Source organism: Carlito syrichta, unplaced genomic scaffold (genome assembly GCF_000164805.1).
Source record: "Carlito syrichta isolate Samal-C Ts95f unplaced genomic scaffold, Tarsius_syrichta-2.0.1 Scaffold308124, whole genome shotgun sequence".
NCBI classification, from domain to species: Eukaryota; Metazoa; Chordata; class Mammalia; order Primates; family Tarsiidae; genus Carlito; species Carlito syrichta.
In genome coordinates this window covers 366011-392505 of record NW_007252220.1, presented here as the reverse complement: position 1 = coordinate 392505, position 26495 = coordinate 366011, and the positions used below count along the sequence as shown (strand labels likewise).

Genomic DNA, 26495 nt, shown 5'->3' with positions numbered 1-26495 from the left:
CCCGGCGAACCCAGCGCGCCCCCGGGCACCTGCGGCCCGCGATACAGCAACCTGACCAAAGCCGCCCCCGCCACCGGCCCCGGGCCGGTCTGCGGCGGCATCCCAGAGCCCACGGGGCTGGACGCAGCTTGCACCAAATTGCAATCTTTGCAGAGACTTTTTGAACCGACTACCCCGGCCCCCCCTCTGCGGCCTCATGACTCCCCTTTCCGTGCCCCGGCCGAGTTCCCCTCCGCCAAAAAAAACTTGCTCAAAGGCCACTTTCGGAACTTCACTCTCTCCTTTTGCGACACCTACACGGTCTGGGACTTACTGCTGGGCATGGACAGCCCCGATAGCCTGGACTGCAGCCTGGACACCCTGCTGGGGGACCTGCTGGCCGTGGTGGCCAGTCCGGGCTCCGGGGCCTGGGAGGCGTGTAGCAACTGTATCAAGGCGTACCAGCGGCTGGACCGACATGCTCAGGAAAAATATGACGAGTTCGACCTCGTGCTGCATAAATACTTACAGGCAGAAGAGTACTCAATCCGGTCCTGCACGAAAGGCTGTACGGTAGGGACTGGCGTCCGCGGTTGCAACGGCTGCCTGGGCAGCAGCAGCAGTGAAAAAAATAAGGCCTCTTTCTTTATCCACCTCACCACTCCCTCGGTTTCCTGTGCAGCATTACCAGTGTCACCCTGGGACTCTTCCTAGAGAAGAGGCCTCAGGGATTCAGGTCAGGTAACCACCTGGCCAACTTCTATTAATTCCAGGTTTGGGCACCTTAGGGCTGGGGTTTTCTGGCGCTCCGCCCCCGCATGAGGAGGGAGGGGCCATGGGGCCCCGGGTGGCAGGAAGGATTTTGCTCCCCTAGTCTCCATCCTCAGTCAGCCGTGCCCCCCCCTTTCCTGGACTGAAATTGAAAGTCCTGAGACTCGCTCATGCAGGAGGAAGGCCAAAGGTGAGAGGAAGAATAAAGAATATTTGGCAACCCAACCCTCACCCTTTGGCTCCTGCCAGTGGGTGAGAGGAGAGGCACTTCTAGTGGTGGGGCTCACCACACTGTTGACCTTATGTGACCCGAGGTGGCTGGCCAGAGCTGAGGCAGGTGAGCCCAGTGATGCCTGTCTTCCCTCAAAGAGGGAATCTGCAGGCTCCGCTCCCCTGACAAAGAAAGGAGCCGGGACAGGGCACAGCGGCTTGTGGGAGGGCCACTGAAGGTTGGTGCATTAAAAAACTCCCAGTGCCTTCCCCGTGCCCCAGGATGGCAGTGGTGGGAAAGCTGGCTTTCTGGCCACTGGGGCCAGGTATCCAGAGGAGAGTCAAGGCAGCTGCAGAATGGGCCTGCCTAGGGAAGAGCTGAGTGTTGGGAAACTTCTTGACCCTCAGCAGGGTTGTTCTGGACAGTAGGTGGGTGAGGGCTGCAAACCTTTGGGACCTGATGCTACTGCCCTGCTTGCCAAGCTTGGCCAGGTGGCCTGCCTTTGGGAGGAAAGAGAATAGCAAGGTCAAAGGGTCAAATGACAAGGAGACCAGGTGAGATGGTGGCCTCACACATCCGCAAGTCTGGGGCCAAGAGATAGACAGGGAGACAGTTGCCTCCTAGCCTAGCTCATCTCCCGTCAAGCCTTTGGGGAGGGTCAGAAGGTACCCCTTTCTATTCAGCATGACCCCTGTGGACTTCCGCAAGCCTTCTATGCTTTTATTGGGTTTTGTAGGGATTTGGGGCAGAGGATTAGGGAGGAGGGGGGTACGTTGCCCCTTGTTCCTGACTTCACTTTCTCCTCCTTTTTCCTGTTCTCGTAACCTAGCAGTCTCCCTCCCGCCTCCCTCAGCCTCAGCTGACTCACTGCCTCACTCACACTACCAAATGAGATATTCCACTTCTTAAAGGAGTACAGACAGACACACACACACACTGTCATACACCACCACCATCACCCTGGGCAAAGTGACACAGAGATATAGAGAGGTCATCATACCCACAGTGTCATAGAAGCAGACACTGTCACTCTCTCCCCCAACACACACATACACACACATCTCCCCCATGGTATCAGAGACACTCAGGCAGAAGTACTGTCAAATTAAAAAGGACACATTTTGTCATATAGAGATAGAGACATATACCCTTGATGTCAGCCACATACACATACACTTGGTGGTAGTAGAGGGACATGGTCTATGAACAAATGGAATAAAGGATGTTTGTCATTTGTGGCCCTCCCTTCAACCCTTGACCCTGACTATTGTTTTGTTTTTTTATTTTTCTCAATCATCAGTATGAATGAGAGCCACACCACTACTTTTCCATAGGGTTTTCTCCTATGGAAAAAACTATGTTATAGTTGGCTCCAAGTTCTGTCTGGTCCTGCACTAAATCTCGCATGTTGATTGCTTTCACCAAGCAGTTTGATGTAGGAGCAAGACATTTGATCTCTCCGATTCAGGAGGACTTATCACCTCTACAACTTGTTAGTGGTGTGACCTTGGACAAGTCATTTCACTTCCCTAAGCTTTCATTTCCTAATTTGTATAACAGGATAATAATCCTTGCTCTGCCCACATTCTAGGTCTTTTGTGAGATTTAAATGGGAAGAGATAGCTGATAGTATTTCGTAATAAGGATATAACATCTGACATTGATGTAATGCTCAGAGTTTTCAACCCCTCTTGAGTATGTTATGACCTCAGGGAGGTTGGTAATACTAGTACTATCACCCCCATTTTACAGATGAAGAAGCTGAGGTGCAGGCGATCAAGCAGTTTGCCCTAAGGTCAATCAGCTAATATGCAGGAGTGCTGAACTCCAACCATGTGTATTGGTGCTAAGCTCAAGCTTTTGCCAAGGCCTCCCATCAAGTTCCTGATGGCCCTCCTTCCTCTCCTTTGTCTCCTTGTCTCTCTCCAATGAACAAGTGAACTCCTCCTGCTCTCTTGCAGCCTACTGTGCTGGCAGAAGGGCAGTGCCAGCTCCACAGCTCTCTTCCTGTCTTTCCCACCCTTCTTCCAGTGCTCCCTCCCTCAACTGAGGCCTGGATTAACCAAGCTTTCAAATCCAGCTGTATTTTGGGCACTAAGGGAAAAGATAGCCCTGTTCTCCTCCTTCCTGCAGGCCCCTGTCTCCTCAGCCCCTCATCTTACCTCCCTGGGAGGCCTTCTTTGCCTATCCCTCAGCCTGTTCCTGGGCTCCAAGCTCTCCTGTCCAGGTCCCACCCCAAATAGGATCCCTGGGAGATGATGCCCTACCCTCAGAGCTTCTCCTGAATGGAGAGCCCATAGCCCCAGGCCAGGATGAGGAGGCTTACTCTGCTTCTGGAAACCAAGCCCAGGGCCTCTGTTCCAGGGCTGGGTGACCCCCTGTCCTGCCTCAGTTAGATCTTTCCTGGATGGACCCAGAAACCCTGTTCTCTGCCTTTGCAATGTCTGCCCTTGTTTCAGGCCACACATGGCCCCACGAATCATACCTGTCCTCACTGCTGCCTGTGACACCTCCCAATTTAGTACCAGCTGCAACATTTCCTTAACGTGCGACTGACTTCCTCTCGTACAGCAAGGCAATGTTAGCTTAGGCAGGCTGATGCCCATCCCCACCCTGGCCTCTCCCAACTCGTGAGCCATGGCTTACCCCTCTCTTATGTCCCTGTGCCACCCCCAAGTCCTACTCCCCCCTGGCTCTCTTGGCCCTGCCTTTGGTTACTGGACAACCACCTCACTCCTCCATGGTTCTCCATCCTCCCAATTCTGCCATGATCCTGACTGGTTCTGATTGCCTCTTTTTCCACCTCCGCTTCCTTCCTGCTCTCAATTCAGAATATTCAGATTCTGAGGGGAGATAGAGATGGAAATAAAACCCTGGCCTGTCTCTAATAGCTCTTGGTACAAGAGAGGGTAGAGGCCCAAGGGAGGGACAGTGCTTAGCTCTATTACCCGCCATAGGGTTGCATTAATAAAATTTAATGCCAGGGAAGGATGCAATAGTTCTGCTCTATTCTGGACTGGCTCAAACCCACCTGGTAGACTGTATGCTTGGTTCTGGGTCTCATACTGACTGGGCTGAGAAGGAGGTTGGAACCCAAGTTCTTCTGAAGAGAGTTGAAGGAGCTGTTTCACCTGGAGAAGAGGATACTTGGGAGGATGTAGTCTCTGACTTCACACCTCAAAAGGGCAATTATGGTACAAAAGAAGAAGCATGTATGGCTTAGCCCCAGAGGGAATTTGCAGTTAGGAAGTCCTAGGTTCAAACCTAGCTCCTTTATTTATTACCTGTGACTTTGAGCTAGGAGTTCAACTCTTAAAACTTCATTGTTCTCATCTGTCAAATAGGGCTAATTCTTCATAACAACTTTGTGAGGTTATTGTTAATGAGACGTCTGTGCGGTTCCTAGGCCTGGCACATCAAAGTTGCTTAGTTGAGATTTTTCCTTCCAAAGAAGGAACAGACTGCCTTAGGAGGAAGTGAGCCCCTGTTCCCAGGAAATGTCTGGCCTGACCCAGGCAGACCCATGGGGGAAATGCTGTGGAGATGACTCTAATACCAGATTATGGAGGAAGTTCAATCAGGTGACCCCTGTGGTCTATTTCAACCCAGAGTTTAGGCCTATGAGCAGAGCCTACTCCCTGAACAGCAGCATTGAATGGGAAGGACTGGGGAAGGAGGTTGGGCTTAGCACCCATACAAGGAGAGGGGGTGGGTGGGCTGCCAGAGCTAGTGCCTTGCCTTCTGCCCATACCCACTGAGCCCCTGCTCTTCCTTCACTCTGGCTGGCAGCTGTTTATGCCTCATTGGCTTCCTCTCTCCTCCCACCTGCCACAGTTTTTCTGCCAAGTAGAGCTCTTGGGCTAATGCCGGGTATGAGGGGTGCTGAGAGCAGGGAGCTAAGGGCACTGGACAAAGGGCAGGAGACTTGAGTTGACCAGTGGTCCCTGTTGTCATTCAGGCTGGCAGGCAGGGAGCAGTGCCCCACAGGCAGCCTCCCTGACCCATGGCTCTTGGGCCAGAAAGGGTGTCCTGGTCCCTGTTTGGGAGTGGAAAGGGGGGAAGCAGTCAATAAGCAGTCTCCTGGGAATTGTAGCAAAGTCTGCCCTGAAAGGAGGGGCCTCCAAATCCACAGAAGCTCATCTTCTCATCACCAAGGAATGTTATGGGAAGAATTAGGAACTGGGAATTCTATAGCTGGGATAAGGACACAGTGAGTTAAGCCTGGGAATGGAAAAGTGGCTTCATGCTGCCCACACCTTTCCGGACCTCTCATCCCCATCCTGATCTGTCCTCACCCCCACTCCTATGTTCCTTCCACATTTAGCCCACACCCAATACCCCCATCCACATACCAATGACCCTACAACCAATTACCTTACAATGATTAGAAATGTCTACTTATCACCAGAGACTCTTCTCAAACCACACCCACACCTCACTCTCTAACCCTATCCCTATATCTGCATTCTTCCAACCCCTGCTCCTCCCAACAGTTACCTCTACCCTCTGCCACCCTGACCCTTTAATCCACTCCCCACTCTGTTCTTCTCTAACAGTTGACCCCTCCCATTCCACTCCCCCAACTCCCATCTCCCACCTCACACCCCTCCAAACCTTTACCCCAGATTCCACACCATCTTCAGACCTCCATACTCCCTTACCCCACACATCCCTTACATCCCACTCACACTTCACTTCCCTTCTCCCCATCCCTTCTGGCCCTTTCATCTTCTGGTCCTCTCTTTTCCTACCCCCTTTTTCTCTCCTTCCCCTTCTCCCTCTCTGCTTTCTTTTTCCTTCCTCTCATATCCCCTCCCCACTCAAGGTAGACATGTGCCCATGTGCATGCATGCACACAGAGACACACACAGACTCATATCACACTGACACACATTCCCCAGTCTTCTTCATGGCTACTTCCCATCCTTCCTACAGTCTTCCCATCCTTCCTACAGGCTGGTGCCTGACTACTATAGTCACCATAGCAACGGTAACCTCCAGGAAGGATACACTGATATCTCCTGAAGGTGGGGGTGGGGGAAGTTAGGTGGAGGAAGGGAGCCCAGCAACCTCCCACCCAATATCATGGTCTAGCTGGAAGAGTCTGCTGAACACAGTGGAGCTGGGGATGAGGAGAGGGAAGACAGTGGAACTGAGATCAAAGGAAGTTCAAGGATCTCTGAACACATCACAAGCATAAGAGGATGCTTCTAAGCCATGTGGGTGCCTGGTGGTCCCCTCCACAGACGTCAGTACCTTGGGGAAAGGGTACACCTGCTCTTCTGCATGTGGGTAGAGTTGTAAGCTGATACCTCAGACTCAGGGGTTGAAGTTTGCCCTAGTAAACTTCTCCCTCAGGGCAGTTCTTTTGTGCTTCCACCCTCTGAGGCTGTTTACCTGTTGTGTGCTTATGCAGATTCAGCATCAAACCTGCCCTTCCCTGCTCACTTCTCAGCCACTTGTGGATTCCAGCTGCCAATGTTAGCTGAAAGCTAAGGGTGGCCTCATCTTCTGGGATTCTGGACAAATCTGGGTCCCAGAAGCATCATTCTCTAGTCCTGGCCTGGTATGTCTCTAGGGAATGGGTATGTTTGCATTCCTGTGGTTACAGGCATACAGACCAGAGTGTGTGCAAGAGGCCAGGGGTGTTGGACCAGCCTTTTCTACCTGGGCTTAAGAGGAGGTTCAGAAAAGCCAGGTAGATGCTTAGAGGGGAGAACAAGGACACTAGGCAGGCTGCAGCAGGCCCTGGGAGGGAAGGAGTTAGTAACGGAGTGCCAGGGCCGAAGCTCCTGCTCAAATGCATTCTGGAGAAAGGAGCTGGAACCTGAGCCACAAGTCTCTGGGCCAGAAGATGAGGCCCAAGAAGAAAGGACTAAGAAGGGGAAAAGAAAGAAGAAAATTGCAAAGCTTTTGAGGCTTAGGAGATGCCAAGAGCTTTATATATGCTCATGAACTCATTTAATTCTGACAATCATCCTAGCAAGCAGGCACTATCATGAACTCCATTTTACAAATGAAACAACTGAGACTCAGTAAGGGGCCACATAGCTAAAAAGTGGGAGGGCTGGGCCCAGGTCTGTCTGTTTTTTTCCCCAGTGCACAGATGTATAAAGAAAATGCTAATAATCTCTTCCAGCTGTCAGATGCAGTGCCCAGCTGGCTACTGAGAGGTGAGGGTGGGAATCTGAGTTGACTGGAGGGGAGGCCCAGCAGAGCCTATTGGCAGCTTAGGGGACCTTTGGAGTGACCCATATCCAAAGTAAGGATCCCCCAACATCTTTTTTGTTCAGTATCCCAGTCTCTTATCCTCGAGACCCATTGATTGATAATCACTCCTGGGATAAGGACAAGAGGATGGGCATGATGAAGGGAGGTGTTTTCTTCCTCCTTTTTATTCAGGCTATGCAAAGGATGTGGAAGACCTGGGATCCTTTTGCCTGGACAGAAGGTGTTCTCTGTTCTCAGCCTCGAACTGCTGGAGGGATCAACCAGGGCAGAAGTGGAGAAGTAACCTCAGGCAGGCCTAATACAGGCCTGAGCTTCCTGACCTCCACATACTCCACACTTCATTCAGTGTGTACAGTTTCTCCACATCCTAGCACATGCTGATAGAACTGGAAGGGAAACAAATGCTGTGTGACTTTGTCACCCCAGGACTTGCTGAGGCCTGGCCTCGGCTTTGGACACCCAGTTCTGCTAGGGTTTTGGTGAGACCCTGACCTTGGACACCTAGTCTTCTCCTGGGGATTGAAGGAAGTGCCAACCCACCAAGTTCTGCCAGGAAAGGGATATGTGGTGGTGGTGGTGGTGGTGGCGGGGGTTACCAGTGTTCCCTGTCTTATTTAGTTTTAAGCAGACAGCATGGCTACCTGGCTGATCTGTGAAAGGTGAATTCATTAAAACTTCCAACCAAGTTAATCCTTCAGGATTATTATTGACTCAGAATGTTTTAATAATAGCCTTTTTTCCAGTTATTTAAAAAAGATCTTTGAGTTTTCATCTTCTCTCAAACAGAAATGTTACACCAATTAAAGAGTAACTCCCCATTCCTCCTTCTCTCCAGCCCCTGATAACCACTATTCTACTTTCTGTCTCTGTGAACTTGACTAAGTACCTCATACAAATGGAGACATACACTATTTGTCCTTCGTGTCTGGCTTATTTCACTTAGCATGATGTGTTGAAGGTTCATCTGTGTTGTAGTGTACTTCAGTACTTCATTCCTTTGTATGGTTGAGTAATATTCCATTGTATATCTATGCCACATTTTGTTTATTCATTTGTTGTTGGACTTTTGGGCTGTTTCCACCTTTTGGCTATTGTGAATAATGCTGCTATGAAATTGGTGTACAAGTATTTGTTTGAGCCCCTGCTTTCAGTTCTTTTGAGTTTATACCTAGGAGTGAAATTTCTAGATCAAATGGTAATTCCATGTTTAACTTTTTGAGGAACTGCCTTGTTTTCCACAGTGGCTGTACCATTTTACATTATATTACATTTTACATGATATATTCTGTACCATTTTACATACATACAAGCAATGCACAAGAGTTCCAATTTCTCTACATCCTTGCCAATACTTGTTATTTTCTGGGATGTTTTTGATAATAGCCATCCTATTGGATGTGGCTATATGTATTTTTATATAGTTGAAATCATACGGTGTTCTATCCTGCTCTTTTTAACTCATTGTTACATTGAGTATCTTCCCATGTAATTAAATATTCATAAACATTTTGATGAGTGTACAATATGCTATCACATAAATGTAATGCAATTTATTTCACTAGTTCCTTATTGATATTGTTACTTCCAATTTTTTACTATTATGAATATATTTGTTCATAAATCTGTGTCAGAGCTACAGTTTTTTTTTACTAATAAATGTTATCTCTGTCATTTTTTCTTATTTCTCTACTGAGTTTTTAAAATCACAAAATAATACACGCTTGTTGTACCAAATCTAACAATACAGAGGTTTATAAAGAAAACATTAATAACCCTGCTATCCCTTTCCCTCTCAGTCCCACTGCACTGAGGTCACTGATGTTAACAATTTGGAGTATGTTTTTTCACCACTCTTTCTAGGCTTACATAAACATTTACACACAAAATGACTTTTTGTTCCTTTGTTTTGCATACAAATGGGAGCATAGACATTAATTCTTCAGGATGAAGTTTTGTAACTAGGCTTACAGAATCAGAGTATTAACTTTTTTTAAAGCTCTTTACATACATTACCATCTTCCTTTCAAGTTACTAGATTATTCTAGTTTATACACTTGTCAAAAGTTGGAGACTAATTTAGTACTCTTTTCCAATATTGGCTATCATGTCTTTAAAGCTTTACTAATCTGGTAGTTAAAAAATGGTACAGCATTGACTTTTTATTTGCATTCCTTAGGTTAGACATTTGTTTTTTCTTGTTTATAGGTCGTTTGTGTTGCCTGTTTTGTGAATTGTCTTTTCATGTTTTATGTTTTTCTAATTTATTTTTATGTACTCTTTTATTTGTATTAATGATATTAACCTTTTGTTCAATCACATTTGTGGCAGATTTTTTTTTATTTTGTTATTTGCATCTTAGAACTGAAAGGAGGGGATGGAAAAGAAGGGAACTATGCTAGGCACTTTATGTCCTTTACCTTATTTAATCCTTACACCTACCTTGTGATGTGCATATATATATATATATATATATATATATATATGTTATCCCCATTTTACAGAGGAGAAGACAGGCTCAGAAAGGTTAAATGACTAGCTCAAGGTAGTAAGAGTTGGAAATGGGATTTGAATCCAGGTCAAATCCAGAGATTTGAATGGCAGCAGACAATGATACCACCCAATCTGTGCTAGTATAATTATGCTATTGGTAAAGCTTTGTGCTACTTGCTTTACAAACATCATTTACAGAAAAGTAAGGATAGGTTCTTTTATTATCTCCATTTTGCAGACGAGGAAAGTGTGGATCAGGAAAGTCAAGTAACTTGCTTGAGATTTTATAACTGATAAGAGCAGACCTGGGGTATGAACTGCAGGACTGTTTGAGTTTAAAAATGTTGGACCCTGCCTTCCCACTGTACATGCTTGCTCCCTAGGGACATCTTCTTGGATCCAAACTGAAGCCCAGAGAGGGAAAGTGCCTTTCTTACAGTCACTAGAAAATTAGTGACCAAGGCCCTGCTTCCTTACAGGTAACTTGCTCAAGTTCACACAGCCAGTTAGTGGGAGATTCAGAATCTGAACCCAGTTCTAACTAACTCCCCATTTGACTGGAGCAGAGGCTTCTTGATGAAGAGCATTTATGGAATAAGCTGGGGAGAAGGAGAAATTATGTGGAGGGCATAGCTGCCCCAACACTTTTCTCAAGGAATGGGTTCTGGCATTGGGGTCTTCAGGGAAAGGCTATTCCAGAAGTCTCCAGAAGATAGGACCTGGAACAAGAGAGCTCATGTCCTAAGGCAAGAAAACCTTTCTTCTGGAGACAGCTGCCCTCCCTTTACCATTTGCCAAAGATTGGAGCAGGAATAGTAGCTTTAGGCTCTGGGTTGGAAGCTGGTGGCTGTGGAAGAAGCAAAGCAATGTTTGCCTCTTTTCAATACCTCCATCTCCCAGTGTGTGTGTGTGTGTGTGTGTGTGTGTGTGTGTGTGTGTGTGTGTGTGTGTGTGTGTAAGAAAAAGGGGGAAAGGAGTGCTTTGATAGGGTTTGACAGGGGAAAGGAAATGATCATTTATAGGCCCTAGTATCCAAATGTCCTCCCCCCCCCAAATCCTTTTACAAAGAAAACTTTACTTATATGGGGAATAGATTGGTAGACTGAATTTAGAAAATTATACCCCCCACATTTAGACCCAGAAATCTCACCCCAACTTGACCTGAAATTCCATCAAAAAGAGATTTGTTTGAGTCAATAGCTTCAATGATGGTCTTGAATTGAAGAGACCTCCATCCCAACCGCAGTATGGTGTGTAAGAGCTTAGGCACTGAAGTCCAGGTAAACCTGGCTTCAAATTCCAGTTTGAAATCCATCTTCTCTATCGAATAGTTGTTGAGACCTTGAATACATTCTTCAGTCTCTATTGGAACCTCACTTTTCTCACCTTTGGAACTAAGAAATAGGGTAATTATGAGGCTTAAATGACATAAAGCATGCTAATCTCATAAGTGCACAGTGCCTGTGAGATGGAAGATGCTCAAGAAATGCTAGGCCCCATTATTATTATTATTATTATTATTATTGGCTGTGGGCCATGAGCAAGTTAGTTAAACTCTTTAGTCTTCCCTGTCCTCATCTGTAAAGATCTGTCTCTACCTCAGGGGATAACTGTGAAGATTCAATGAGCAAATAAATGTCAGGATCAGGTGATTAGAACAGAGCCCAGCATATAGTAAGCACTTAATAAATGGTAGCTATTATTATTGTCACTTTAATTAGATGTTTTAATCCAAATGACTGCTTAATACCCGATTGAGATTGATAGCACTGGGGTGGGCTACTTAGGAGTAGGGGAAGATAATTTGGGAGCAGGAAGCGAAGTTGGTGGGGTGGGGGTGAAGGATGAGAAACCAGAAGGCAATTGGAGAGATTCTAGTGAGTGAGGGCACAAAGAGATGCTAAGATGGAGGAGGAAAGAGGCAGAGAGGAAGGTGGAAGGATTCCAAAGTCCTTGGTTTACCTTATTACCAAAGACTAAGCACAGTTGACAGTCATCTTTGACCAAATCTCTGTTCTCCTCAGTCTTTTATCTACCTAGCAAGGCACAGCATTTGGAGAAGGAGGTAAGGCAGGGGCAGGGAGCTGGCTTCGTGGTGATCCCTGCAGAAGGTTGGAGATTGTTCCCTGGGTCTCTACCCAGGTCTAACTGTGTGTGGCAAACAAGTGTACCTGGGAAGAGGAAGTGTGTGCAGCTCAAAGGGAGCTATAGTTGTCATTGTCATACGGGCACCATTCCTGTGGTGACCTGCCCGGCCATTTTGCTCAGAAGCTCCCAAAGCTCCCCTCTTCTCATCTTAGTTCTCTCTGGTTATGGGATCTACTCATTAGCTCTCTTGGCCTGTGAAGCTTACCTGGCCCAAGACTATGGTCCAGGTAGTGGTGATAGAGTAGATGACGCAAGGCAGAGCAGTACAGGGCCTGGAGCTCTGGAGCAGAGCAGTGTGGGCTGAGTCTGGCAAAGTTGGTCAGATCAAGACTTGGGTATTTTGTTTTGTTGTTTTGAGGTTCATGCTGCTAATCAGTTTATGTTTTTACTTGAAACTCATTTTTTAAAGTACTATATGTTTATAATTTTAAAGGCATGTACAAGCCACAAATATACACATATGTATGCATGTATATGTGTATGCATACACACACACACCCCTATCTGACCCTCACTCTTCAGAGTTAAACACTTGAGACTCTCTTGCCTGTTTTTTCTAATATTTACCTTCACATTTATAAATGGTATGTTAATATTGCTATTTCTCCATTTTTCTGTTTTAAATATCTCTCTCTGTATACATACACACACATATAGATAGATATTCACACATATCAATATATACACCTGTGTATATATATCTCATATATGTGTCCTTGTAACTTGTACATCTTTCAAATTATATATGTATCTATATAGTCTTTTAAATGATATATATAGATCTCAGTGCTTATTAAAACAGTAGCCCTCTGCTCCACCTTTGAGCCTCACGCTTCAAAGTTAAATACTTCCAACTCTCTTAGCTGTTTTTTTTTATATTTACTTCAACATTTCTAAATGGCATGTCAATATGCTATTTCTTGATTTTTCTGTTTATATATCTATTGAAGTTTTAATTTTAATTAGAGGAGGATTTGGCTCTTTTACTACCAGCAGCACCATACATGTACACATAATTCCCTTCCACTAACACTCCCATTAATGGCAAATCACAATTTCAGGTTTTAACAATATTTCATGTTTACTTTATTGGGATTATAAATATTGTTCACAGCTGAGTCATATATAATATTGTGATTATATTTCCTTCCTTAACTATCTTGCTTTTCTGGAGTTAATAACTGCCTCTTTTTTTCTGTTTACTTAGTTTTCTATAACATTTGCTAATGCATTTCCAATTTCTTCATTAGAGCTACAAAAATCCTGTGTAAACACATGCATAATCCATTATTTTCACTTTTTTTCTTTTGAAAGCAGGATTTATTGAGAGGACAGGAAACCTTCTACAGTGGAAGGGGACCCGAAGGGGTTGCCTCACTTTTTTTCTTAGAGCTCTCTACCTTTCTCCAATCTGGGTTAGTTGCTAGAGGTTTGGTTTTCAAGTACTTGGCAAGTACCTCCATATGTATAACTCTTCTGCTTGCATACTCAGTTCCATGTGAGACCCTGAGTGCAGTGCACAGATGAATAATATACAATCCCTGTCCTCAGAGAATCTGAAGTCTCATTGGTGTTTAATTTTTACGTATATCCCACCAAAAGGCTTGGGCTCTGTCTTAGGACTTTGATGTAGGCTGTCCCTTTGGTCCCACACTCCAAGCAGGTCTCTTCTTCTTCTCTGATAAGTTACCAGAATATGATACAGTCCCCCAAACAGCAAATGTGATGTTAGGCTGCATTAACATAAACAGTTTTTAGAACAGAAGAACTGATGCCTCTATTTCACTTTGTGTTGATAAACCTATCTGGGGATTGTGTTCAGTCTCAAAGGATGCCAAAAAACAGGGACTTATCTGAATGTTAACAATCAGAATAGAAGAGAGGACCGGAAACCACATCTCTTGAAATAGTTGAAAATAACTGGTTATGTTTGGCTTCTTGAAAGAGTAGTCTACTCCTAGCTATCTCCAATTCTTCCCTCACATTCTCTTTTCAATGTATTACAGTCTGGTTTCTGTCCCCACTGCTTCACTGAAACGGCTCTCACCATAATGAGACTGCCTCCTAATTCCCCAAACCAGTGTGCTTTCATCTAAATTCTTATTCACTGGCCACTCCCTATTCTTTGAAATTCTTTCCTCCCTTAATTTGCAGAGTGTCACTGTTTTCTGTTTCCCCTCCACCTTCATCTGATTTCCTTCCTCCACCTGCCTCTTAAATGTTAGTGTTTTCTAGGGATCCATTGTTGATCCCTTTCTCTCTCTATCCACTCTCCCTAGGTAATACTGTCTACTTTCTAAGCTTCCACTATTGCTGTATTGGTCAGGGTGAGCTAGGTTATGCTCTCATAACAGACATCCTCACATAGCTGAAGTTTAACTCAATAAACGGTTATCTCTTACTCATGATGCAAAAAAAGATTAGCAGAGAAAAGCTGCTCATGATAGTCACCAAAATACCAAGGGTAGTAGAGGATCCATCTCCACACTGCTTCCACAGTCAGCATCCGAGGGAAGAGAATGTGGCAAATCCTCCATTATCTCTAAAAGTTTCTCCCTAGAAGTGATCCATGTCACTTCAACTCACATTCATTTGCCAAAGTAAGTCATGTAGTCATGCCTAACTTCAGAGAGTGTGGGAACGTGTAGTACTATTATGTTTCTAATGGCCAACCCCTTAACCCCTGATAACTCCCAAACCTTTCCCCTGACCCTCCTTCTGAGCTCAGACTGTTGTGTCTAACTGCCTCATTGTCATTTCCACCTAGCTGACCCACATATACCTCAAAGTCAACATGATCAAAAACTGAATTCATCTTCTTTTTTTTTTTTTTTTTTGAGTTGGAGTCTCACTCGGTCGCCCAGACTGGGGTGTAGTGGCCACTCCTGGCCACCGCATCCTCGCCTGCTGGGCTCCCAGCGATCCTTCCGCCTCAGCCTTCCAAGTAGCCGGAATTACAGGCATGCGCTACCACGCCCGGCTGATTTTTTGATTTATTGTAGCGATGAGATCTCGCTGCCCAGGCGGGTCTCGAACCCACGGGCTTGGGCAATCCACTCACCTCAGCCTCCCAAAGGCACGGGATTACAGGCTGAGCCACCGAGTCCGGCTCTGAATTCATCTTCTTTGCTCTCAAATCTACTTCTGTTTTTCCTTTCTTAATAAATGAAACTACTGTTCATCCAGCTACCCAAGCCAGAAGCCTAACAGTCATCCTGGATCCCTCCTTCTCCCTAATTTCTCATGTCTTTAAGGAATCCTGTTGATTCCACGTTTTTAACATCTCTTCTCACATCTACCTCCTCCTCCCCATTTCTTAATTCTACCACTACTGTCTTAGTTGAAGCCCTCATCATCTCTCAGATTGTTGCAATAATCTTCTAACTGGTCTCCCTGACTCCAGTCTTTATGCCCACACTTTCAGACAGAAGTCTGAAATTAGTCACAAAAGTATTGTAAGCAATATTTAAATAAACAGTTATTAAAAACCCTATAGGATGAAGCCCATCCCCTCCTCAGCTTTCAGAGCATAGCATAACATTCTTTGCAGCCTCATCTCTCAACATGTCACCTTTTGTGTCCTCTAACTAGGCTGAACTACAGTGTCTGAACCCGGCACTATTTCACACCTCTAGGCCTTTATGCTTGCTGATTTCTTTTCTTGAAGTGCATTTATTCCCTCCATATTTCACCTAGTAAAACTTCAACTCATTTTTTTCTAAGCCCTAACTCAAGCCTCTCCCACATGGAGATGTTTCCCTGTCCTTCATTCAGCCTTCAAAACACAGTTGATCACTGCCCTCCTTTATGCTGTCACTGCACCAAGTAGATACTGATGCTCCTTGACTTACAATGGGATGATAAACCCATTCTGAGTTGAAAATATCCTAGGTTGAAAATGATTGACTACACCTAACTTACCAAACATCCTAGCTTAGCCTAGCTTACTTTAAATGTGTTCAGACCACTTATATTAGCCTAGAGTTGGGCAAAACCATCTAACACAAGCTTATTTTATAATATAGTGTTGGATAACTCATATAATTTATTGAATACTATACTGAAAGTGAAAAACAAAATGGTTGTATTGGTACTCAAAGTATGGTTTCCACTGAATGCATATTGCTTTCACACCATTGTGAAATTGTAAGTTGAACCACCATAAATTGAGGACCTTCTGTTCTACTTATCACAGTGACTTAAAATGATTGATTTACATAGCTGTCTCCCCTGCTCCTTGAAGGCAGGAGTCTTGTCTTACTCATCTCTATTATCTGTAGCTTCCTGCACAGTGTCAGGCACTCAGAAGATGTTCAGGAAGTGTTCACGTGAACAAATAAATGAGAAGACCAGATTCACACAAGTCTACAAATACCTGCTGGGCCGGCACAGGGGACAGGAAGGCGACTGTTCTGTATGGCGCTAGAAGCGCTAGTAAGAGCCATGAGTGAAGCCACAGGAAGGCATTATTTCATCTCAAAATAAGGGAGTTATTTAATTGTTAATTTTCTGAAGATATGGGCTGCCCCAGGAGAGAGTGAGCTCCCTGTGAAAAGGTTTACAAACAGAAGCTGGATAGCACTTGGCAGTGATGTTGGAGTAGAAATTCCCTCAGCAGGTAGGGTGGTGGAAGGATGGCTCTCATGGTCCCTTCCATTCTGGAGCAGTCATGAACCTGCCTTCCTTGCTCACCTGATTGACATGAATCATCTAGGCCCCTTCATAGCTGCCCTTGCATTAGGAACACTGCTTCTCCACTAGGCTACCCCATCCAGGCCAGGTCTACCCAGCCTTGGAGCAGATGGCCTAAGAGGCTTGGAGGTGCAAGGGCCCTCTGGAACTGTGCTAGTTCTAGATTCTCACCCACTTCTCCAGCCATCTCCCTCACCTTTCCTTCAATCGGGTTAGGCCACTTTGACTCATGGCTGCTCAATCTGAGAAGCGGGACAGCTGTTGCTTATTTTTATAGCCACTTAAGTAAAGCACTATCATCCACCGAGATTTGCCCTGTAATACCTCTAATCCCAGTCTGAGTCTGCCAATCCCAGTGAACTACTACTGTCCCCAGAGTTATGTCCATGATCTCCTTCTTCTGGGTGGAAGACTGACTTTGATCTTACCATGTTCTGATCCATCTTTTTGAAAGCCCAGAGTCGGAACGAGGAGTACTTGGCTCTTTCAGACCCTGCCTAAGTGGGTCTCTCACAAAATTCTATGTGTGCTGTTGAATGCAGTGCAGGGAGGCATCAGGTTAGCAGTCAAGGTGCCTCCCTTGTCACCCTGGCTTGTAGTTGGTTTCTTGCATTCCTCTGACTTGGCTAGGTCATCCCCCTTCTTTGAGCCTCAGTTTATCCATGGGTAAAATCTGGGTGTGAGGTATACTGTGGTGTTTGTGGACAGTGGGTTTCATCCCCAAGCCCAGCTCACATTGATTGCTGCTTTGCCTCCGCAAACTCTGCAGCTGCAGTTCCTGACCAAGAGTCCCAGGGGTACATTAAGAAGACAAGCAGCCCTGAAAAGGACTATAGGGAGAATTTGGATGGGGAAACAGGCCCTAGGGAGGGAAGCAAGTTAGAATTTAGGAAGGAAACTGATTACTTCCTGGTTGGCAAGAACTGGAGCTCTCCTCCCATAGAAGGCTTTCCAGCTCTGAAACCAAGAAGCTCAGAGAGGCCTCCGCCTCCTCTTTCTAAATCCTCTGCCCCTGAGTCTAGGCTTTGAGGTGTGAGTACGTTCTTTCTAGGAAGAATAGGGATGAGAATGCCCTGGCCAAAGCTGCAAGCCAGGAGCTGGAGGTTGAGGATCTCCAGTTCCTTCCACTCCTCCTCCCTAAACTGGTAACTGCTGAGCCCAGGAGGGGGTGGGGATCCCCTTCATCTTGCCCCTCCCATTTCAGGAATGCTTGGAAGCCCAGCTGGGAGGCCAGTGGGACAGCTTTCCCAGCTTCCTTTTGGGGTTAATTGGTGTTCCCTCTGGTTACTCCCCGCTTCCTTCTCATCCCGGTTCCCATAGCAACTGGGCTATAGCAGCCAGAACTTGATTGAGCCCAGCGGTGGCCCAACTGAGGTGGGGATAGGAGGGCACTGCCAGGTCAAGGTTTCCCACCCTACCCATCACCTGCTGCCACCTCAAGGGTCCAGGATGGTTAAGCTCAGAGGACAGGGTGTGACTGGGAAGACTTTTCTGCTAGGGATGGAGTTTGAAGAGCCTAACACCCCAAAGGAGGCCTGGTTCTTCTCAGCTCTCTTCCCCTACCCACACCCTTGTGTCTTGTCCTCTGAGTTTTGAATTCACAGTTGCTAGTAGAATTGTTCAGTAGGAAGAACCCTGGGGTTGAAACCAGGTTTCAAGTTCCTTCCTCTGCCATTATTTTATGTGGCTGTAGATGAGTCCTTCCCCCCTTTCTGGGCCTCAGTTTTCCCGTCTGTAAAATGATGAAGTAGGATTAAACTGATGGTTCTCAATCCTGACCGCATACTAAAATTGCCTGAGGTGTTTTGAAAAACTATAGATGTGCAGGCTCCACCCACAAGGATTCTGACTTAGTTGGTTTGGGGTAGGATGTGAGTCAGGCAGGAGTATCTTTTAAAAGCTTTCTGAGGGATTCTAGGCAGCCAAACGTAAGAAACTGGAGAGCAAAAGATCTCCACAGGTTCTGAAACATTTCTTCCTTTTACCTGCATGCCCCGTCTTCAGCAAGCCCCACACCTTCTCCTAAGCCTCCCCTATCCTTATAGATGAGTGCCCAGGCACCTGTGACTGCCCAAACAACCCACTTCCTCTGACTCAGTCCTAATACCGATGAGGCAGGGCAAGCTTCCTAGGCTCATCTAAGGAACCAGGCTGCAGAGTCTAAGGCAGGCTGGTTGCCCAGGCAGTAGCACGTAGGGCCACACCTTTCACCTGAGAAGGACCCCAGGCCACCTCTGAAGCATAAGAGCCAGCAATGGCCTCAGCTGGCCAAGGAATTGGGTTACCTCTGAGCCCCATGTCCCTCTTCTTTCCTCCATTCCCCTCATTAGCTCCTTGCCTGTTCCTGCCTTGCCACCCACAGGCCTGGTGTCCTCCCCAAGCAATCTGCTCACCCATTTGTTGCCATAGTGACTCTGGCTGGGGGTGTGGGGACTAAGGGGGGGTGGTCGTCTAATTAAGGAGAAAGTCCACACTCCCACTGTCAGACCACCCCTCTCCCCTCCCCCACCTCTTCTGCCTGTCTCCCTCCCTCTGGGAGCAGATGAGGGGAGAGCCCAGCCACCATAGCCTGTTACTGGGCTACTTGCAGTTGCCTGGGAGGAGGGCAGGAACTCCACGGGGGCCTTCTTACCTAGAAGCAGGTACAGTGAATTGGAAGAGCCTAGGAAGAATCCCACAGGGGCCTCTGAACCCCACTGATGGATGTGGGATGGGGGGCAGTTGTATACATTTTGGGATGAGGTAGACTCTGGGTCCAGGCTGCAGAGATTGGGGCAGAAGCTGTGAACAGAGACTCATCTTAGCCCTCTGAGGCCCAAAAGGTGGAGCAGGGTCTCTGAGGTACTGGGACCCTTGGCTCTTGTGATTTCATGTTCTTTTCTGCATTACCTCTGTTTCGTTTTCCTATCCTCTTTGTGCTCTCTTACCTCTCTTTCTTACCCCTGCTTTCTTATACTCCCATCCTTCTCATCTACCCTCATTCCTTCTTATCAACCCCCTTCACTCTTGCCTGTCTTTCTTACTCCTTCCTCTTAACAGCCTCTCTTACCCCCATCTTACCCTCTCTTATGTCCCTACTCTTGTTTATCCTTTGTCTTCTTTCACCTCACCCCACTCTCTTACCCCTTCACCTCCCGTACACCCTCCACCTCTTATTCCTGGGCTCTTTCTCCCTAACACCATTTTTACCTACCCCCACTATTCCCACCATTCCTTATCTTCCACCTCCACTCTTTCTTTCTTTCTTTTTTTTTTGAGTTGGAGTCTCACTCTGTCACCCAGACTGGAGTGCAGTGGCCGCTCCCGGCCACCGCAGCCTCAACCTGCTGGGCTCCAGTGATCCTTCTGCCTCAGCCTTCCAAGTAGCCGGAATTACAGGCATGCGCTACCATGCCCAGCTGATTTTGGGTTTATTGTAGAGATGAGGTCTCGCTGCCCAGGTGGGTCTCGAACCTGCGGGCTCAGGCAATCCACTCACCTCAGCCTCCCAAAGGCGCGGGATTACAGGCTGAGCCACCGAGCCCGGCTTCCACTCTTTCTTACTCTCTCTTTCCTATACACTTCCTTTCTTTCACCCCTTATCCCAACTCCCACTCTTGTACCCTGCAAGCCCCTCTTTTCCTGTCCTCTTTACTCATCGAGCTTCCTCTTACCCTGCCTCCTATTTTCACCTGTTTATTTTCCTTCCTTTTACTCCCTTTTTGTTCCTTTGCACACACCCGTTAGCCTAGTAATTTCATATTTGAGAATTTATATAAATACAATTAAACACAAGGGTGCAAGAGATGTGTATGCAAATTTATTCACTGAAGCATTGTTTATAATAGTGAAATCTTGGGAATAACTTAAATGTCCACCAACAGGAGACTGGTACCCTTTCCATTCCATTCATGCAAAACCGTTCTCTGTTCTCTTAGCACACCATACATTTGCTTGCCTCCATGCCTTTGCTTAAGTTTTTGCCTCATCCTGGAATGCCTTTTTGCCTCATCTCTACCCATCCCATCTAAAATCCTACTTTGAGTCCAAGCATAACTGCTTTTCCCTCACTGAAATATTTCTGACTCCTCACTTGCTTCCCTCTAGTGATTTATGTTTTGACCTCTCCTGTAGTATATAGATCATATGCCATAGATTCAAGTTAGCTGTGTCTACCCATGAAACTGGAATTTCCATGAGAGTAGGGACATGTCCTCATTTACATATCCTGTTTATTTAATCATCAGATATGTTTATGTATGTTGTGCTGAATATACAGTGGTTAATAAACCTGTGTCAGCTCACATGCAGCTCACACTTTAGTGAGATTGACAGAGAAACAAAACAAGGGTACAGACACAGTAATACTTGTGATGAAGAAACAATTAAGGAAAAGTGAGAATAATAAGGGCAGCATCCTCTACTGAGAATGTTCAGAGAGACCCTCTCTGAGGAGATGATATTTAAATTGAGACCTGAAAGATGAGATGGACCCAGTTATGCTAAAAGTAGGGGGATAAGCATTCCAGACCAAGAAAACAGCATGTGCCAAGGCCCTGAGGTGAGAAGAGCTAAGGCATATTCAAGGAAAAGAATAAAACCTCTGTTTGTGGAGCATGATGAGCCTGAAGGGAGAGATAGAAAATGAGGTTGGAGAGAGAGACGGGAGCAAAGTTTTGCAAGGGCTTGAAGTTCATGGTCAGAAGTTTGAGTTTTATTCTACATGCATGGAAGGGTTTGAAGCAAGGGAGTAGCATGATTTGATTGCACTCCAAGATCACTCTTACTCCTGTGTGGACAGTGGATTGGAAAGGGCAAGAATGCAGGTGGGGAAGCCAGATGGGAGACTGTCATCCAGGTGAGAAATGATGGCCTGCAGAGGTGTGGATGTGGAGCTAGAACTGACATACCTTGCTGATGGATTAGATGTGGGGGTGCAGAGAAAGAGAAATGAATGCTGACATCTAGGTTTTGTGGCACTTACTGAAATGGTCAAGACTCGAGGGTGACAGCAGATATGGGATTTAAAAAATAATAACTACATTTAAACATTTAAAGCATATTAAATTGGAGATGCCTGTGAAACACCAATGTCCCAAGCAATGCTTTGTTTCTCCTGGGGGTGGGGGTTCATTTGCACTATAACCCACCCCACCATCCACTACCATGCCCCTGCTTTGGAAAAGACCAGTGCAAGAATGCATTGCCAAAGTCCATGTTCACAGTGGAGTTATTTGTAGTAAAAATGTTTAAGTATAAGAAACCGTGCAGAATGCTTCTAAGAACATATTACTCAGAGTGTGGTTAAAGGGCCTTCTCCAGCAGAATGACCTGGAGCCTGGTTCAGAAATGCAGATTCCTGAGCCCACCTCAGTTCTTTGGAAGCTGAAAGGAGGAAGGTATCTGCATATTTAGCAAATGCCCCAGGGGATTTCAAGGCACACTGAATCTGAAAACCATTGCTGTGAGGAGCAACTGTGAACCGAGAAGGCACCCCTGAGGATACCAGGGCTGGATGTAGGCAAGGCTCTAACTCCATGCATGAGAGTCATCTGGGCATCCTGTTCAAATGCAGATGCTGACTTGGCAGATTGAGGGTAGAGCCTGAGAGTCTGCATTTCTTACAGGTTTCTGGGTGATGTTGATGCTGCTAGTCCAGGCTCACACTTTGAGTAGCAAGGTACTAGATCAGTGGTTCTCAACTGGAGATGATTTTGCCTCCCAGGGGGCATCTGACAATGGCTGGAGACATTTTTTGGTTGTCATAATGGGTGAGGAGAGAGAATTCTACTAGCATCTAGTGGTTAGAGGCCAGGGATGCTGCTCAATATCCTACAGTGTACAAGTCAGCCCCCACAACAATTATCTGACCCAAAATGTTAGTAGTATCACTGTTAAGAAACCCTGGGCTTGATGACAACCAAAGAGTATGGAGAAGGGCCCCTTTCTTAGCTAGGACCCCAGTACCTGGTGAGGTGGGCTAGATGAGGGACAGGAAGTATACCTGTAAAGAGAAACTACAAAGCAAAGATTCCACATGAAACATAGCCATGCCCATAATGTCTGCTTCATACCAGAGCTGAAGCCAGTAGGACAGAGCATGGATTAAATAGAGCTCAAAGACGCATGTGGTACCTGGTAAGGCAGATTACTGTTTTTATTAAAAATAACTACTCATCTTTATACTGCACTTTAAAGTTTACAAAATATTCTTATATGTGCCATATTATTTGATCTATACAACACCCTAATGAAGTAGAACAAGGATTATTCTTTCCATCTTTTTCTTGAGCTTAGAAACCCAACACCACCAACCAAAAAAAATGTTTGCTGAATTGAATGGAACTGAAGTTTGCCTTATTATATATAGGTAACATCAGAAAAGTCAGGACATCTCTTTGGACCAAGTATAAAAATGATAGGATTGGAAGGGGTGATTGGTAAGGCTCCTTCCAGCTCTGACATAGGAGTACTTTTGTGACTTTTACCAGCACACAGATTCTGAGTTTTGAATGACTGCACACTGGGGGACTTGGGAGTCCTGGCTGTAATGGGAGATCTTAGGGTAGTGTATAGTGACCTTGACCCCAGCCCTTTTTTCTCTCTACCCCCTGGATCCTGGGGTTAGTTTGGTGAGGCCCCCTTGAGAGACCACAAGTATGCCCTCCCATCCCTCTCCTCCGAGGTGGGAAGGGGCTGGCACGTGGGCTGATGCTCTTTCCTCTCCCCACAGGCTGTCTACAAGGCCTGGCTGTGCTCAGAATACTTCAGCGTGACCCAGCAGGAATGCCAGCGCTGGGTGCCCTGCAAGCAATACTGCCTGGAGGTGCAGACCCGGTGTCCCTTTATACTCCCCGACAATGAGGAAATGGTGTACGGAGGGCTCCCTGGCTTTATCTGTACAGGTAAAGGCAGGGCACTGGGGAAGAGGGAGGAGGCTGGGGGCCCAGGGCAGGCACCAGGTCAGGGGAGTGGGAGCAGGGAAAACAACAGGGGAATCAGGTTAGAAGAAGGCCAGTGGCTGGAGGAGTGGGCAGGGAGTTCCCCAGGTTGGGATAGGGCCAAGTGGAATAAGAAAAAGGACCAGAGTGCTCATGTATATCCAGAACATGCCCAGCCAGAGTCATCCCAGAGAAACTGGCTGGGGTCCTCAGGAGAGAAGGGCTCAGAAAGGGAAAGTGCTGAGGGCCACGGGGAAAGGAGTCTTGGATAGTCCTGAGCAGTCCCAGCTTTGAGCACCTCCTCTCTAGGTAAGGCATAGCCGTCAGTCCCCTGAGCACCCCACCACACCTTCCTTATCCATTGGCAGGGTTGCTGGATACTTCACCAAAGCGGCCGGAAACCAAGTGCTGTGACGTGCAGTGGGTCTCCTGTGAGTCGGAGAAGAAGAAGTTCAAGGAGTCTGAGGCCCCCAAAACCCACCACCAGCAATTTCACCACTCCTATTTCCACCACTACCACCAACAGTACCACCACTATCACCCCCGCCATGACCCCCCAGGCCGTGTCAGCAACAAGCCCTCCCTGCTGCCGGTCTCTGGGGGCTCCCACCTCAGCCCCAGCAGGATCCGGCTCTGTGTCCTTGTTCTCATGCTCCTCCATACCGTGGTGTCCTTCTCCAGCAACCAGGGTGGTGGAGGACTGGGGCTGGAGACACTGCCTGCCCTAGAGGAGGGCCTGACACGGGAAGAGTGACAGCAGGGAGGGAGGACAGACCTCCACCACACACTGACATCAGCTCCAGCCCCCCCCAGGTGGGGGGAGGGGGCTCCTCCCATGGGAGACATAGGACCAGGTGGGGTGCAGGGGGAAATGGGGGACTACACATCCCCCCCAACCTACCCCTACCCCAAAAGCAGCTCCAACAGAATAGCCAGAGGGCCCCAGAGAACAGCAAAACTCATCCAGGAGAAAAAGGCAGGAGCAGCAAGTGCCCCCTCCCAAGCCCCCATCTATGGGGCTTAGCAAAAAAAAGAGGGGAAGTGGGGGCTAGAAATGTCCACCCCTGCCAAGAGCCCTGACTCCAGGGAAGGAGGCTGCTCACCCAGCCTCAGCCCTACAGGGAATGTTGGGGGGCACAGTGGGAAGAAGCTCTTTCCCCCCCCCGCATTCCTTTTGTTGCCAAGATCCTTAATTCCTTCCTGCCCATATTACTACAGGCGACGGCAGACAGTGCAATGGCCCTCCTGCCACTTCAGTGCACCTTGCCTCGCCCAGGGCCATCACAGGTGAAGCACCAGGCTGGGAGACGAGGTGAGCACAGTTGCAGCTAGGTCAGGGCCCCAATTAAGCTGTACCCCACCACCCTAGGCAATGAGGGGTAGGAATGGGCTACAGAATGAGTGGCAAAAGAAAGCATACATGGGGAAGGAGGAGAAGAGGGAAGAGGTGTGGACAGAGGGCTTGGATAGATGGCTGAATGGGCTACTGCCACCTGGCTTTGGGGAGATAGGCAATTAGTGTTGAGACAGACTCAAGTACTGCTCCCTAAATCAAAGAGAGTTACATACAGAGCTTTCTAGGGAAAGAGCACAGGAACTGCATTTTTGGGCCTTGAAACAGAAGGCTGAGGGCACATAGTTAGACTGCTGCTGTCTGAAGGGCCATATCTTACAGAAGGTGCACATACTTCCAAGGGCCGCTCTTGCCCTGGAGATCTTGGCCTTGAGGTCAAAGACATTTTCATTTCTGATCTCCGTGGGGAGGAGGGACTTACTCCCAAGTGGGTCAGGCCTGGCCTGGGTCCTCATACTCCCCCATCTTGTCCTAGCCCAGGCCTCCATGAAGGAGAACCTGGTAACATTGCCCCAGAGCTCTCCAGAGATTAGCCTCCCCCATCCCCACCCTGTCCCCGTCCCCAGCCTACCAAAGAGTATTCACCCGCTTCCATCCCTGACCCCATGGGTTACTATCCAATTGTGGAACAACCAGACTCCTCTTCACTCTGTAGTGGGGTCGCCCACTCCAGTCACCCCTGCCCCTTGCTGGAGAAAGTCCAGAGACTGGCAAGAGGACCCTTTGACTAAAGATAATATGCTGTCATCTCTTGACTGAGAGACTCGACCTATTTAGTCAGGCTAGAGGTTTGGGTAAGAACTGACAGGAAAGGGAGCTAGAACAGTATTCCTGGGACAAGGCAGGGGGCTTTCAGTGCCAGAAGAGCCTGTGTCCTGGGATACAATGCTAGTGAGTGAAATGGAGGGGTGGGCACGCATTAGAGTGAAACCAAGAAGAGGACAGAGAGGCTTCGATGGCTTAAGGATGAATGGGAGGCCTCCCTAGTGGAGAGGGGAATCATTCATGGGTCTCAGCTGGGTTCCAAATTGGTCTCATGAGAGTTTGGGGAGTCCTTCCCTGCCAGTTTTCTCACTTCTCACAGCCTGTCTTCCCCACCCACCCCCGTGCCCTGCCCACACAAACCCTTGTTTGGCCCTCAGCACTTTGGGCCTGGCCACATACCCCATCCCTAGAGTGCTCTTTTCATCTGGGGAGGGAAAGAGGTGCTGGCTCCTTTCCAGACATGCTTCTGTATAAGTGAAGGGGCAGGTGCTTGGGCTCCAGAGTGATCCTAGGTACTGCCTTCTAACTCCCGCATCCTCAGGAGGGGAAAAGGGACGGGGAAGTAAAGGGGGCCATATGGCCCCCCAGGGAATGGACCTTTGGAGACTCCCATCCTCTCTTCCCCCTCACCAAGTGCCCAGGAGACCCCTGGCTCAGACCAGCCCAAGGCCTTGCCCAGTGGCAGGGGAAAGGGGCACCACACTTCACCTCAAAGTCATTTGACTGCCCCCATCCACCCTACCACCCTGATCTTCCACCACCTCTCCGGCTGACCTGCCCTCCATCACAGGCAGCAGAGCCGGGCAGCTTTCTTATGCCATTTTCTACACTGTGCTTCATGAGTAAGACTTTCTTGCACTAATTCCTATGATTGAGTCTCCAAGCTGGTTTCCTAGTAGTCCCCCATCCCTTCCTCCCTTACCCAGCTATGATT

General features: G+C 47.3%; 1 protein-coding gene across 1 annotated transcript in view; it reads left to right on the top strand.

Moving 5' to 3' along the window:
• Positions 1–24296, top strand: part of FAM155B (family with sequence similarity 155 member B) — a 24777-nt gene extending 481 nt beyond the window's left edge. Inside the window, exons 2-4 of the mRNA XM_008064997.2 lie at positions 1–552; positions 23235–23406; positions 23811–24296. The exon at positions 1–552 is cut by the window's left edge and continues 31 nt beyond it. Of these exons, the coding sequence (XP_008063188.1) occupies positions 1–552; positions 23235–23406; positions 23811–24196 (1110 nt within the window). The 3' untranslated portion in view covers positions 24197–24296. The remainder of the gene's footprint in view (positions 553–23234; positions 23407–23810) is intronic.
• Positions 24297–26495: the final 2199 nt, after the last annotated feature.